Source organism: Numida meleagris, chromosome 1 (genome assembly GCF_002078875.1).
Source record: "Numida meleagris isolate 19003 breed g44 Domestic line chromosome 1, NumMel1.0, whole genome shotgun sequence".
Lineage (NCBI taxonomy): Eukaryota > Metazoa > Chordata > Aves > Galliformes > Numididae > Numida > Numida meleagris.
Window position 1 is genome coordinate 173,657,567 of NC_034409.1, and position 16,360 is coordinate 173,673,926.

The window sequence follows — 16,360 nt, forward strand, 5'->3', positions numbered from 1 at the left end:
CACAGTCATTAATTACAGGCACAGTTAAAAATATTATGGAGTGACGTTTAAAGCAACCTTCAGCATGTGTAAAGATTTTGGCTATCCATCCTACACCTTGCTACCCTTGCAAGCAACTCTGTAGCAAAACAAATGGACAAAACCTCAGTATCAAGATCAACTCACTTAGGTGTTGTATTTCAGATCCCGATGGAGTTGAATGTGGACCTCAGATATGGTCTTTAAGATTGGTTGATCCACAGTGTTCCTTTTTATAGAATCATTAGGATTAGAAAAGACCGCTAAGGTCATCCAGTCCAACTGCCGACCCGTCACCACCATGCCCACTAAACCACATCCTTCAGTGACACATCTCCACGTTTCTTGAATGCTTCCAGGAACAGTGACTCCACCACTTCCCTGAGCAGACTATTTTATGTTTAGAGCTTTCAGAACTTCAAAGTATGTGAAGCTGACTTGGAAGACCACTGGCAGGAGTTTAGGTCATCCCAGATGTGCTCTCAGCCAACTGCCAAGGAAGGGGAAGTATGGCATTTACCTCCCTGCTTCCCAGGAAGGAATTGGGAGGAAGTGTAGTGGCAGCCACTGGCTATGGCTAAGGCTGTGATGGGAGAGAAAGAAGAAAAAAGAAGGAAGATGTGCTATTATTTGAGTAAGAGAAGGAACTCCATGTCATTGATGTACTCTGTTCTGGTACTGTGGGTTCAGCTCTGCCTGTGCCACGCTGGGAGACCCTGCAGCAGATCCTGGTCTTAAAGTACCGAGTATCCCCTAATGACCATTAAGACGGAAGGAGAATAAAATCAAAGGGAATCAGGAAAAGCCTTCACACTCATTATGAAAACAAAACTGTGCTAGGAAACATGATGTGTATTCCTTTTAATCAAAAGCAGGAAGGCATTTGTAGCACTTGGGGCCATCAATTGCCCTCCAGCCCATGGCGGAAGTCCCAGTGATGTCAATGGGAGCTCTGCACGCGAATCATAGGGCACGGAGTCTGCTCCTCAAGTCCCTGTGCTTTGGCATGCCACTGCAGGAACTTACCGGGGAAGGCTGTCACCAAGCTTTGAATCTTACCTAGAGGAGACTGGGCATTTTGTTGACTTTTATACAGCACTTCATTGACTTCTCCAGATGTGAATGTGAATTGCTATTGAAAAGGAGAAAAAAAAAAAAGCCTAAACATGGTGTTTTGTGCTCATTTCCTGTCCCTGACTTTGGATGGACAGGAATCCTGTGAGGTCTAAACTGCACAGCTCCCATGGCCTCGCTGTTGGCATCAGTCAGTGGTGACACTATGTCTGCAGACAGCACCGCTAATCTCCAGAGCAGCTCTTCCTCACTCTTGGAATGATCTGGAGATTATCATACAGGAAAGTACTTTGCAGAGCTTGCTGGTTCGGGGCTGGGGCTCTTAATTTTATGACAAAGATGAACAAGTCTTTGGGGAGCAGTAAATCTGTTTTTCTGTTGATGTTAAGGGACAAGTGACCTCTTCCATGGCTGTGACCTGTGAAAAACAAAAAAAGTTCTTTTTGCTGTGCTACAAACAGGTTCATTCTTGGTCTTTCCTTGAATCATATTTGCAAAGGAAATTAGCCTAACACATCCTTAGAGTACTTTTTATTACATGCGCATCCTCTATTACTCATAAGTTCCTTTAGCGATCTCGGCGAATGTTTAACACCTATTATTAAATTAAGCATTGTGATAGTCTCATTTCATAAAATACATGTTACGAATTCACTAAACCTCTTTGGGAAAACTTTTTCAGTACCCTGGGGTACATTTAAGATACTTGACCTTAGAATTCTCCCTCATATAAATTAGGGTAGAATTTGCTTCTCTTCCTGTTTTATCTCTCAAACAAAAGTATTTTTGCATATAATAAGAAAAGAAGATCCTAAGGGCAGAACAGTATTATGACAGTGGGAAGTGTAGATCGTACTTACAAAGGAGAAGAAAAGGCAATGCATTTAAAGAACTACTTGAGTGAACATAGGTCAGTGTGCAGAATTCTGGTAGCATTACAATATAAGGTTTTGTAAAGGGTCAATTCTTGCTGGCTTTACTCATTTCTTTTCCAAGAAAGATTTCCATTGTTATTTGTATGGCTTTTGACTGAGTGAAAATAATAGGATTTGCCTGAAAAAACACTGGAGCCATAGATAAGCGTGGAACTAAGATCTAAATGTTCCACTTTTTCAAGAGTTAAAAGCCAAAACTTACATGAATTTGGAGGTAGTCTCTGCACTGTGAGTGAAACCAAACCTTCACATCTCAACACCTGCAAAGAAAATTTGGAACCAGAGCTGGTGGCTTGAGCTCCTCTTTGTTAACTGGTTCAAACAATAGCAGCAGCAGTGTTCCCTGTTCCCAGCGCAAGCTATTTATGACAATGCCCTTTGTTAAAGAGATTGTTCAAGGGACGGTAAACTATTCTGCCAAGCTTTCGTTATTGAGTTGAATGAAATAAATGCTTTCCTGGCATTTTCCTTATCACAAAAGAGACATATAGATATTGTGATAATGGGAAGGAGAAGAATAGTTAACTCTTGCTAGCCCATATTCTGCGAGTATGTGGCTGGAAATATGGATGAAATATGGCTGAATAATAGCAATACCCTATTGTTATTATCAAACATGTTGTTTTTGGTGGTTGTATTTTCTGCCATTGATTTCCTTGTTGAGAGAGTGAATGTCTCTTGTGTAAATGTTTCCTGATAAGTGAATTTCAGCTTATATCTCGTAACTACTTCTCCTGAAACACTTTGAAGAAAGACATCTTCCAGCAGTAGATACAATCCTGTAATGAGAAAAAAGTACGCAAACTCCCCTGCATTTTAAAGGAGTTACCGAAGTACTGCTGTTGACATTTAAAGATAAATGTATTTTCAAACATTCAGTAATGTTTTACAGAAATTGTTTAGATAAAAGTAAGCAGAAGAGTAATTTGAGGACATTTCATTATAAATAGGATGTCTTGTTTCTTTCCAGGATGTTACAATTTCCATACGCTCTTTGAAGATTTCATATATTAACCTTTTCTTCTTCTTCTCCCGCAGATACAAGCAACCCATTTGTAGAGATGCACAGTGATATACCTAAAATAATACACATGACTGTGGGAAAAGAAATGATCATTCCTTGCAGAGTCACAGCACCAAACATTGCTGTCACATTGAAAAAGGTACTGCAATCCAAGCATACCCTGAAGGTGTTCTTGCTGATTGGATGCTGCATGTTGTTGTTGTTTAGATCTAATGTGGAGATTGTGAACTATTTCAACAATTTAGTGTTTTTTAAATAGGTTTCTGGGAGTCAGTGTGTTCAGAAAAATTCCAACTCAGGCAGATTGGTCTCATATCTCAAAAAGGGCTTCATCAGGTCTCTAACACTGGAGGAGAGCCTTCTAAACTTTAGCTTTTTGTACAGTTTTACTAAAGGTCCGTTATTATTAAAAAGTTTAACTTCTCCAGACAAAGATTTCTTAAGCCCAGGAGGGAATTTCTTGTTAGGAGAAGAGATTTCTTCCCTCCTTTTCCTCTGTCCTTTCTCCTCTTTCCTCTCCTCCTGTCTGCTGCAACAGCTTGCAGATATGCTGGGTCTGCATAGGGAATTTTTTTCAAGCTTTTCCTTTCCCCTTTAACTTTGCTTCTTACTTTTCGGTCCAAACGCACTTATCAGACAGCAGACAACTTCTCTTTGTAGGATTTGTGCAGGATTTGAGATGGTGGGGACAGTTACAGAAAATCTGAACATTTTTCATGTTTTAGGGAAAGCATTTCTTTCCTAAGTTGCTTGAGAGCTATATGGAGAGTTAAGTGACTGCACGCATGTAGTAAAGTGCATGGTACTGGCACAGAGAATGGTGCTTCTTTTTTAGAGTTCTTTAGTTTGGCTTAAAAATTATGAGGAGGTGCCAGTGATGTTTCTAAAAAAAAATGGAGTTCTATACATAGTGGCATCAATGTTCAGTGCTTTTATGAGGAAGTGATTTATTTATTTTGTAACAGAATAGCATGTGACTACTGAAAACAAGCTAAATACAGAGAAAAGAAAGTAAGACCCAAGTAATGTGACTGCGCTTGTGTATGCACACACACACACACACACACAAGCAGGAGCTGTACCAGAGGTGGATGATGCAGAAGACTCTGACAGAATCACAAGTAAATAGGACGTGGCTTTCTGTAGGGTGCCTGATGTAAAGGGAGAGCTTATCTGGGCACTGTGATTCTGCATCTGAAATCTCAGCATATTAAGTTCCTAGCTGAGAAAACTCCCGTCAGAATTCTCATCTTATGAAACAATATAAAAAGCAAATCTTTCTTCTTATTTGGAGGAGGTTGAGGCATATCTACTCCTTATATCAGCTTGACCTTAGATCAGGGTTGTAGTGATGATGCATCTTTCCACCATCAAAACCAGATGCAATACTCTGGGAAGGAGAAAGAGGAGGTGGAGCCAAGTACTGAAAGGAAGGATAGGTTGCTTACATGTTTTGCATTCCAGGAAAAAGAGATGTGTTCCCAGAATTTCCTGAAGTATGTAAATTACAATGCATTACATCATATCTTACTTTATTTATCATCTGTGACATTCATGTGTGAAGATTCCAGCAAGTTTTTTCTTGCATTACTATTAAGAGATGTGCTAAATGTATTTCCCATCTGCTGGCATATTGCTTCTGGAGAGCTGGCAAAAGCCAATCTCTATTTTTTCCATTTAGCAATAAAAGAAGTCAGTGGCCCCATAATGCGATCTGCTGGAGCTGGAAAGAAAATCCCAGCATTGGATTCATTAGATTCTGTATTTTGTATTTTCCCAAGGAGTAAAAATATGGAATATTTTTTGTAACCTCTCTCTTCTGAAAGGACTCATGGGTAAAGTCACATGAACACTGCCTCCAGCACTTTGTTCCCGTGCAGTGCTACTTCTCAATTGTAGTGGACAATGTGTACGATTCTAGCAGCCTCATTCAAAATTCCTAAAGTAAGATGAAACTTATTGCAACTAAGATATGCACTTCTCTTGTTTCTTCATTTGAACTTGTCTTGCTAAATGGACAAAACATCTCCCTTTGGTACAATGGTTTGATCCTCTGTTTACTCCCCTTTTGAATTCTCTGTCATAAAGTCAACAACACCATTCACAGGAACAGAGCTAAATATATTTTGGTATAAAATTAAAGGAACAAAAAGAGAGAAAAATAATTACCCCAAAGATGTTGAAAGCCACCCATCTGCACAGTGTAATTCTTAATAATGCCACCTTATGCGCTGTGGCATAGGCAGTTAAGTATGTAGACAGTAAATTCCATGTTTACTGCAGCCATCACAACAAATGGCTTCTTTGGATGCCTGTGACTATCTACTGGTATCCATTTGTAACCTGTTACTTCAGCTGGCTTTATCCGCTGCTACTTCAGTGGAAATCGTGCTGTTCCAGCACAGCATTGCTCCATGGACCTCCTGCTTCTGCCTGTGGTGACCTACTGGCCAAGCTCTGTGGCATGGCCCTGAGCAACTGGACCCTGCTTTGGCAGGGTGTGAACCAGGTGGCCCCCAGTGTCCCTTCCAGACTTGGTTACTCTGTGGTTTCTGGGATCCTCTGTCCTGTGCCATCACAACACTGTGTAATCACAATGCCACATCTCTGGCTGGTTACCTGGAAGCTGGTGTTTCTGCTTAGGGTAGAATCAATCCCTACATGATTCTGTGAGAGTGGGAAACAGGTCACTTGAACCAGTGTGGTGGCAGAGCAGAGCTGGGTAAGAAGTATCAAGTATCTAATTAATATAGAGTTAATGCATTTGCTGAGAAACATCAATCTGGAGAGATTCTGAGGCTCTGTCTCGACTCTATCTTTTTGATGCGTATGAAAACCTGTAGGAGAGTATGCTCAAACTGCTTGTCTTCCACTGAAGCAGAGGAGGATAAATCTAGCTGAAGCTCTTGAAGGCATGATTATAAGCTAGTTAAACCAAAGCTTGGATATTTGCTTTACAGACAGGAATGGCAAAAGAGTTCTTAGAGTCCAAGATATTGTTGAATGGTAGCCAGCAGGCTATAATGCAATGGCTTTAGTTATGTGTGTTTAACACACACTTCTCCTGTGATTTGCGTGCTTATTACAGTATCTTATCAGCTGTTGTAAAGATAAAGAATTCTACCGCAGCACTTTTGTGCTCCCTGTAATTATTGTTCACTTGATTCATCGTGTGTTTCAGTTGGAGGAAATGTCTTGAGACAAGTGGAGGTGAGCCCAAGGACAGCCTGCAGTGCACACTGTGTGGGCAGCACTGAAGGTGCCATGTTTGGGGGATGCTGTGCCATGCAGGAAAGTGGCAGGTAGCTGGCAGCCACCCACGCTGGCTTTGGCTGGAGGAAGAGAGGGCTGGCCAATACACAAGTCCTCTGCTCAAATAATGGGGAAAAAGATGAAGGGAGGGATGCCGTGAGGCTGGGAGCACAGAGAGAGATTGTTGTGCTGCAAGATGCTTACCTGACCCAGAGATGGAACTGAATAGAAATGCTCTCCTTAGGACACTATTGCATTCAAGCTCTGCTACATGCTGCTTAAAAAAAAAAAAAAAAAAAAAAAGGTAATTTCACCATAAAAGTGAGCTTTATAAAAGTAGATTCCCAACTAGGCTATGTACTGATGTCTGATCTCTGTGTTACCCCAATAGTGGCATTTATTCCATCAGTAAGGCTGTGTAATGGCAAACAAGCATTGATGTGAAAATAAGAGATGTTGCCTGAGCCTCAGTGCCCGTGTCATCCTTTGTCTTCCCCAAATATTTTTACTTCTTATTAAAATGGGGCTTAAAAATCAAAGGATACTAAAGAAAATTATCACTTATTCTGCTGACAAAGTGGGCACTTGATCCCACATGGCCATATTTTACTCTATATTCGACTTCAGGTCATAAGCTTATAAAACATCTGATGGCTTTGCATTTATTATTTGCTGGGTCCTTAACTTCTGAGGGACTTAGAAGTGCCGTTTTTTTTTGAATTGCTGAACATTTTTCTTCTGGAAATATTTGGTGTTTCAAGGTGTCATTTCAAAATCACTACTCAGTGTGACTTTCCTCACTGAGTATGAGCTGTAGTTTTCATACCTGAGAAAGCTTTGTGGCTTTGAAATTTAAGCTTCATATTGTATGTAATGAGAGATAGAAAGATGTGTGCTCAGTGATGTGTCAGCTTTGGAACAAGAATATTTTTATGCCTTTTTTTTAATGGTCTTGTCCTTTAGACAGTATAAACCTGAGGAGGATCAGACTGAATCTTGTCAGGTATTTGTTAAAGCCACAAAATGACAGCAAATCAAGTCAATTTGTCACCGCCATTGAAAAATGTGTATTTGTGTCTCTGTGGTAACACCAGGACACTTAATTGCAAAGGTTCTCCAAGAAGAGCACTTTTGCTGCCAACTGGAAGCCAACAGAATAGCAGCCTGAGCACTGAGGCTAATGGTAGTGTCAATCTATTGTGTCATAAATTACATCCTGTTATAAATAATGAAATCTTGGAAACAAATAAAACATTCACATTCTTTGCTCAGATTTTTCCTCTACTTTGTGATGAAAATGTGACTTGAAAAATCTGCATAATTAAATGTCATCCTTTCTACTTTGATTGACATTTTTTCAAGTTATTTTTTCTTCCCACTCCTTTTTTTTGAGGCTGTTTTGATTAGAGTGTGGCATGAGGATAAGTTGTTTTTATGATGTGTGCTTGCCACTTTTAGATTCCCAGAGAAACCCTAATTCCTGATGGCAAAACGATAATCTGGGACAACATGAGAGGCTTCAGAATACCTGAGGCAACCTACAGATTCATAGGGCTCCTGAGCTGTGAGACAACCATCGGTGGGCACAAGTATAGCACGAAGTACCTAACGCACCGAGAGAGTAAGTAGCTTTCCCCACTCCCCCGCTTTTGGAAAGCACTCTGCCCTGGGGATGTTTCTGAATTCTCCTTCTCTTCATGATGTGCAGCCAACACAATTTTTGACATTAAGCTGAGCACCCCACGCCTTGTCAAGCTGCTGAAGGGAGACAGCCTGGCAATCAACTGCACTGTCAAGGCAGCCTGGAACACCCGCGTGCAAATGACGTGGACTTATCCTGGGGAGGTGAGTGCTGGAGCTGAAAGGGAGTAACGGGGGGGTTCCCATAGATCATGCTGCATCTCACATCCCAGGAGGAATTCTGCCTCAAAATGCTTGCCATGTTTCACATTCCATCCTTGTGACCCTTGCTGACATGGCTTTTAAGATTTTTTTCCCCTATTTTCTTTCTGGTGGTTAATTGAATAAGTAAACATGTTTACACAATGTACTCTACAATACTGCATAATCACGAGTGAGCACTAGAATTCTTTCATCCCTGGAAGCTTCTTTTTGACCTGAGGAAATGATAGAAATTTATCACCCAGTCCCAGGCAGGGACTCACTCTTGTGACCGAAAGTTTTCATTGAGGCTGTCTTTCTTAACACATTCATTTAAAAGACTGGCAGACAGTCAGGAACCTGAGTCAAACATGTTTAGAAAAGATATTTTGATTTAGCTAGTCAAAATCTCATTTGTTAAGTGTCACATGAACAATCCGCTTGTTTTGACAACTTCAGGAATGATCTTGAATGTGCTTCTCCTCCCACCATGTTGGGAGCATCCTCATAAATATTTGTCACTTACAGAATAACTGCCAGGAGTTCGTGTAAAGCTGATAAGAAATTTGACATTAGTTTAAGTTACAACTCCCATTCCTTTCATGTCAGTTTGATTTATGCTGATGATTCAAGTCAAGATCATTTATTATGTCACTCATTGTGCCTAATCACAAGCTAAAATTATGAATACGTTATATAGGAAAGATTAATGCAGTCATTTCTTGCATATTGTAGCCATTTTCCTTGGCATTTTTCCCTGCAGAAGTAAAGAACTTAGCAACAAGAAATGCTCCAAATATACTAGATTTGTTCACTGTTGCCTTACCAAGCCTTAGCGTAGCACCACACTTGTGAAATTCTGCTTGGGTTTTATTTGGATGGTAACTGAAGGGTGTTCAGTGTTTATAAGACCGCAACAATGTCCTGGGTTAAATAAACTTTGAGGCCAAAGGCTGAGGGGGAGTTGCAGGAAATAACTCCTCAGCCTCACATTATCTTCAGTTCCACCCTGCTACTCCTTTGCCAAATCTCCGTCACTTCTCCACCTATGGCGTTTCCAGAATTCTCCCCTTCTTGTGTTATTGCCCTCATTTTCTTTATGTCTGCCAAGCTGTGTACTGTCTTTCATGTGCCAGCTCTGGGTTTCTCATGAGCAACGCTGAGTGAGGAGTGGTGGGGAGATGAGCACATTACTATGGCAGGCCATGCAGATGGGATGCTCTTCATCTGGAAAGAAGGAATTTGGATGCTATTACAACTTGAAATAAGAATGAATTGCCAGATATAGTTACTTCCTATTTTTATTGTTGATTCTCTGGAAATTTTAGGATCCTTTTCAGGTTTGTCCTGTGCAAGAGGGTCTGGATATATGTTGTTTTAAAACTTGGTGGCACAACAGTAAATTGAAAATCATAATATTCATGAAAGTTCGATTCAGCTCTTTACTGTTAATTTTTGCTTTTTCAGGCCATGAAAAGAGGTTCTGTAACACAGCGCATTGACCAGAAGAATAGAGAAGCCAATGTTTTTTACAGTATTCTTGTTATTGACAAAGTTCGTGATATTGATAAAGGCCAGTACGCCTGCCACGTGAAGAGTGGACCTTCAAACAAATTAGTCAACACAACAGTCATAGTTTATGGTAAGAAATACTTTGAATGTGTAGAATAGTGAATGCTTACTTACCAAGTTCAGTCACATAATAGCTTCATATCATGATATAAAGTGGAAAGGAATTTCTAGCCTGGACATCGTGGATAGAAAAGGAGGGAGACCAGAAAAAACACATGTCTTTTGTTCCACAACTGTTTTGTCTTGTTGGCAGTAGATGCATTAGTGTTTAGTTTGATCACCCGTTCCTGCTAAGACCTGTGATACCCTGTTCTCAATCGGTTCTGACAGTTCCAGTTGCTCTTCTACAGTACTTGCTCCACTGCTCTCTGAAACATGAAGAAGAAATAGATACACTACCTCTACATGGAGAATATAGCTGCTAAACCATTCACAAAACTGAAACAAGTCAGAGAAGCTGGAGCTATTGAAGCTAGCCTGTAAACTCTTAGTCATGTAAACAGCCTCATCTATGGGATACTCATATTGGAAAAAGTCTATGTGAATAAGGATTTGCTGAATCAGAGTTGTATCTTTAGGTATAACCTGACTTGTGTATTTAAAACACTGACTTGTCTTGAACATATTATTTTCAATGCATGCTGCAAATAAGACTAAATATTGCACTTAATAGATACGTAATATCTATATCCAATCCATAATGTGAGTAAATATTGCACTGTAGATACTGTCAAAGGACACTCAAGTTTTTTCACATTTTACATATTTTATGTTGTTTAATTGCATTTTGGAAAAAAAAATTCAATGTGTTCTATAAATACTATGTTTTTTTGCCTCTGTTGAAATCCACCAATTCATCACAGAGTTTGAAATACAGGGCAATACAACTGGAAAAGAACGAATTCCAGCAGGTTGAGGTTGTTCCAATGAAGTGATAAAGATTTGTTTGTTGGATGAAACAGCTGTTTACCAATGTTAGAGAAAGTTTCTGTCTTTTCCTTTGCTGTTTCTCTGAAGACCATTTATTTCCTCTTCAGCCAAATATTTTGTTTTGGAACTTCCATTGATTCTCAGCCTTCAGGGGAGGACGGGTCATCTGCTCATCTAGTTCATCTTCCCATATGCCACGAACCACCTTCTTATGCATTTTATTTTCTTTTACTGAAGCACAATGCGAATTTGACTAGAGTGTGTCTTCTCTATGTGGATTCATGGCTTGGGAATTGTATCTCCATTTCTTTTATATTTGTGGCATTCTTCTCTTTAGGAAGGTCAGTTTTATTCTTGTTGTTGCCATGTGGGAACAATACAACTAATAAAGATCATTTTTATTTGGATTCCTCTTCTTTTTAGAAGAGCAACTCTTTTTTCAGGGTGAAAATCATTAACATGAGTGCACTCTTTTTCTTTTATTTCTTTAAGATAAGAGATTCATTAATTTGAAACATAGAAGAAAAACTACACTGGAGGCTGTAGCAGGAAGAAAATCCTATCGCTTGCCAATGAAAGTGAAGGCATTTCCCTCTCCAGAGGTTACGTGGTATGACAACAGTTACTTCCAACATATACACACTAGATCTCTTCTTAAATGAAAAATGATATGTTGATAAAATATTCAAATAAAACCCCTTAAAGTGATAACAAAATGGGGTCAGTATAACTGTAGAGTTTTATTGAACTTTTCAGGGTCTTCCTGAGTTTTAACAATTTAAAAGAACATCATCTCCATTTTGCAAGTTTTAAATAGGGTGCCTGGAAAGTTTAAAGTTTAGATCCTCAAATACATTAGAAATCTCTCTTACTGAAATCAGTGGACGGTCTAAAGATAAATCTACTAGTCTTGACTGAATCAGCGCATCCAACATCATGCAGACCTGAATTTGTCTTTTAGACAGAGTGAGAAAAGAAAATCTTTATTAATATAAGTGACTGAGTTGATTCATACAGCTATGGACTGTGAGAAGAGCAGTGGAAGTGGGCTCTGTTATATGGCGATCTGCCAGATTTAGGTCTACATCAGTGACCAGAGCTTTCACTTTGGCTCAAGTATACTGAGCTAAGGAATCTTTTAAACAGTTTTTTGTCTTAACTCAAGCACCTTTCTATAAAACAATGTTATCTACTCATGATCTCAGGGTGCTGGGGTTTTTTTGTTGTTGTTGTTTAAATAATTCTAAATAGCAATAGCTCTGGCTCAATTCATTGAACTTTAACAAAGAGTCTATGACAAGAATGATTAAGAAAACAAAACATACATACACGAACAGTGAGAGTTCATGTTACTCACAGCTAGAAATTATTTTTGTTCCAAACATTTTGTTTTATTTTACAATCCCCTCTGCATTTACAGCTCCACATGGAAAATTATTGGATGAAAGTAAAACTGATACTTGCCATTTATATAGTATTTTCTGTTCCTTTAATGGTTGGGCTTGTTGACTGCACATTTGCATCTAAATCTTCCGGGGAAAAAATCTGTTTAAACATAAGAATATTGATATATTTATGACAGTGAAGTTGGTAAAATACTAGAACAAGTTGTCCAGAGAGGCTGTGGATTCTCCATCTCATGAGATGTTTAAAATCTGTCTGGACATGGTCCTGGACAACCCGATGACCTTGATTTGAACAAGGGGGTGGACAGGCAATCTCCAGAGGCTCTTTCAGCCTCAAACATTCAGTAGTTCTGTGAAATATCTGTACAGTAAAATGCCTAAATCCGTGGTCCTTAGACACATTTTAGGGCTTCTCTAATGACTGAAAGAGCTTTCTGTAAACACTAAAACACAGGAATCAATTTAATTAAGTCCATGATCACAGTGAAGCTGTTGCACCTTTCTACTAACATCACATAAGTCTTCATTCAGCAACCTACAAAAATGTGCTTTTTGCTGTATTTTAAACTTTGAATAAAAATGGTCTGCTTATTCAGGAATCTGTGTGTGAAGCAACACTTCTTTCTTTCTATGTTGATTTTCTGTTATCTTTAAAAACATTCACTTTGATAGCAGGATATCTGATTCTTAAGTGCTTATCTAATCTACTTACTCTTCCTCTTCCTAAAATCACAGCTGTGCTTAGGCTACAGTATTACTTTGTCCTGGGATGTATACTGAAGTCATAAGAAATGGTCGGTGCTGGGTGATGCAACCTTTATTTGTGTGACTGACTTGTAGCCAAAATGGTTGTCCTCTAGACAACACAGCACAAGCAGGGAAAGATGGGATCTTCAGAAGCAGAGTTCCAGCTTTCAGAAACTCTCAAATATTATAGAGCCCTCTTGGATTCTTATCAATTTTAATGTATAGAATGATATTATTCAAAGTGCTGTATAAATATCAGCAAACTGTAAGGGAAGTTAAACCAAATCTTAGATTGATAAGATTCTGGTAAACGGAGTCTTAGATTGTAAATTCAGTCCTTGCCCAAAGATCAAGAAATGGGAAATGAAGAAACATAGGCTCTTAAAGCCGCTCTGTTTTTCAATTATTTTATTTCTGGACTTCTTTTGAACAGGTTAAAAGATGGGCTGCCTGCTGCTGAAAAGTGTGCCCGGTACATGGTTAAAAACTATTCATTAATCATCAAAGATGTTGCGGAGGAAGATGCTGGAAACTACACAATAATAGTGAGTTTACGACAGTGGAACTTGTCTAAGAATCGTACAGTCACTCTTAAAGTAAATGGTGAGTTTGAAGCGTGTTCCCACACTTCTCCTGAACATAAACACTAAGCTATCATTGAACAGTTCACCTTGCATGGTCCAGGTCTGGACCAAATCCACTGTGGATTTTCTAACCAACTTTCATGGACATAAATCCAAGCCTGAGGTGTTGGGGGGAGGGACCCTTCTTGAAATCAGCAAATGGGCACTGGTTTCCATTGGAAGGGCTTCTGTCTTCCACAGTCAGGTACTTGTTCCCACCTACTTAAATGTGTTAGTAATCGCTCATCTGATACAACTTTGTCCTGCTGTTTTTCTTTCTTCTCCTGGGGATTTTTTTGATTACTCATACTGCAGGAATGCAGTATTGTCATGATCATGTAATACATTGGAAATGAGCTGCTTTTAATCGCTTTCCAATTTTTACTGCTTACAGTGAAACCTCAGATATACGAAAATGCTGTGTCATCATTCCCTGATCCAAATCTGTATTTACTGAGCAGCAAACAAGTGCTGACATGCACCGTATATGGTATTCCTCCGCCAAAAATTACATGGGTGTGGTATCCCTGTAGACAAAACCACTCTAAAACAAGGTAGGACAGCTTCTTTACTTATATTTAGTTTGTCTTCCCTTCCTTTTTTACCTAAATATTACCTTAAGAATGAAGCTTGCTGTGACCATTGCTTAGTTAGTGAAGTATGTATATTTTTAATCAATGTATTTTTAAGTAAACATGCAGAAACAATGCAGGTTTTTTTTTTCTGCATCGTTATTCAAAAATAGAGAGCAGAGTCATTGTTTCGTGCTGTTGCTTACTTTCATTTACAGTTCACCGCTATTCATGCACGCAATGGTCAGAGGTGATAATTGCTTTTTAATTTTTATGAGGTAAGCCTTGCAGGCAATGTGTTGCTAAGATACTTTCTCATGGAGGAGACTTCCTTGCTTTTCTCCATGCTTTTGTCATCACACTGTGATTCCACTGTGTGGTTGGTTTTTTTTGAAATTCAACAGAAATTATCTTAAAACTCTTTTGTATTATGAAGGTCAAATCTTTCTTATGATACACTGACTCATAGGTTCAGTTCAGCAAGACAAAGATGCCCAGCATTCTCCAGATGGTATTTTAACAGGGTAAGATATAAGTGGCATCATATAGGCGTATTTGATGCTGATGTGGCACTTGATCAACTAATCCTCTTTTATATTTAAGCTTTCTTTTGAACTTTGTGCATGATGATGACAAGTTTGTACGTTGACTCATTTATCCAAAGCTCTTTCTGAATCCCAACATCTGGCACAGTCTTTATAATTAACAGTAGCATTAAGCTACTGTTTTAGGGTTGAAACATGTAATATATTTGGAGCATAGCACAACAAAGGTATCTAAGAACCTAATGAAAGCTAAGAACCCGATATTTTCTCAGTCTCATTTGAAAGTATCACTTTACATGGGATTTAACTTCTTTAACACTTTCATGCAATTGAGTTTTAGTGTCAGTCCAGCCAAATATATACATACATGCTCAAACATTTATATAGGCGCTTAACTACAAGGACACAAGACTCCTCATTAAATTGAATAGGACAATCACTGTATTTCATATTAAGGGTATGTGTGAGTGCTGGACACCACTTCCTGGAAGCACATGTGGCATTTTCCATTACATCTAACTTTGCAATAATGCAAATGAATGGCTTTCTGTGCCCCTCTCACCAAGAGGTGGCACTAGCAATCTCTCCTTTTGCTAGAATAGGTAAAGCCTGTAATTCTTCATTTTGAGGACAGGTAAGGGCAGCATTTTGAATGAAAATTATTTATTTTTCTTCATAGGTATAAGGCGTAAGGTAAAAGAAATTGCAGTGTGTTTTAAGTAGATAGTCCCTGTGAAAGGCATACATGAAATCTTTTAACCTTTTATTTTCTTGCAAGTGTTTATTCTGTAATACGTACTCTGGATTGAAATCACAGTGTGGCCATGGTAAAACAGTTGGCGCTTCTTTGAGAGTAGAAGTGAGGCTCTTCCACTGTCAAATATTTCCTTCTGTTAACAAGCTCTGCAGCATGAATCTTGTCATCAGCAATAAAAATTAATATCCTCAAGCAGGTGTTTAATAAAGTGCTAAACTGTAGACTCAGTTAAATCCTAATTGGAAGTGTGTTTGAACAGGTGATCAAAGGAGAAAGGTAGCAATTTAAACATCAGTTGTTGGCTCTGTTACAAGGCTGTTTCCAGACTTGTTTCCAAATTGCCTTCATCATTGTTCTATGACAATTCTTTTTGTACCCTCCCTTTCCTTCACCTTCAAGCGCTCATTGAAGAAGCAGCCTGGAGAACACCATTTTTAATGTTTTGCCTAAGATGACTAGAGTGACTCCCTGTGAAAAGTATGGTAACAATTAAGTGTCACAGAATGGCAGGAATACCTGAGTAATTACATTTTGTCTCCTCCTCTAGGAGGGGAGCAGAAAGCCTTGCAGCTGGCATGGCCAGCACAAGTCTTCTCCCTAAAGAATGGGAAACCCTTCAATCTCACCTTTTTCACCATTTTTCTCTCTTTGTGTGAGGCGATGCTTGCTTAAGCAACAGATTAATTATGAAGGTACCTTGTGCATCAGATCAGAAATATCTTGTTCTCCCATCTCTTCTTTGGATTTATCTGCCCCAAATTAGGTTTCCAAGGATAAAATATTGCTTTATTTGTGCTCATAGGTAGTGCCTGTTTCTGTGCACAGGTGAAAAAATGGTACCTTAAGTTGATAAACCAAAGCAGGTTATCATTATTCATCATACTGCAGTATGGATTGTCATGAGTTTCTGGGTCCCATGTCAAAGGACACAGCTCACTCTCTGAGGATAAAGATTTGGTTGCTGAAAAACCTTGCAATGCACATATCTTTTGGCTTCAAGATTAATACATGTGCTTAACTTTAC

The 16,360-nt window shown here is 39.0% G+C and overlaps 1 protein-coding gene across 2 annotated transcripts in view; it reads left to right on the forward strand.

Annotated features, from left to right (window-relative positions):
* The window catches only part of FLT1 (fms related tyrosine kinase 1), a 103,951-nt gene that overhangs the window by 20,952 nt on the left and 66,639 nt on the right, over positions 1-16,360 (forward strand). The window contains exons 4-10 of one of the 2 annotated variants that reach the window (XM_021378571.1): positions 3,066-3,190; positions 7,762-7,924; positions 8,012-8,148; positions 9,652-9,826; positions 11,179-11,296; positions 13,273-13,442; positions 13,857-14,016. In XM_021378571.1, coding sequence (XP_021234246.1) covers positions 3,066-3,190; positions 7,762-7,924; positions 8,012-8,148; positions 9,652-9,826; positions 11,179-11,296; positions 13,273-13,442; positions 13,857-14,016 — 1,048 coding nt within the window. Of the gene's footprint in view, positions 1-3,065; positions 3,191-5,644; positions 5,774-7,761; positions 7,925-8,011; positions 8,149-9,651; positions 9,827-11,178; positions 11,297-13,272; positions 13,443-13,856; positions 14,017-16,360 lie in introns of those variants that run through there. The other variant, XM_021378581.1, reaches the window with a different exon arrangement.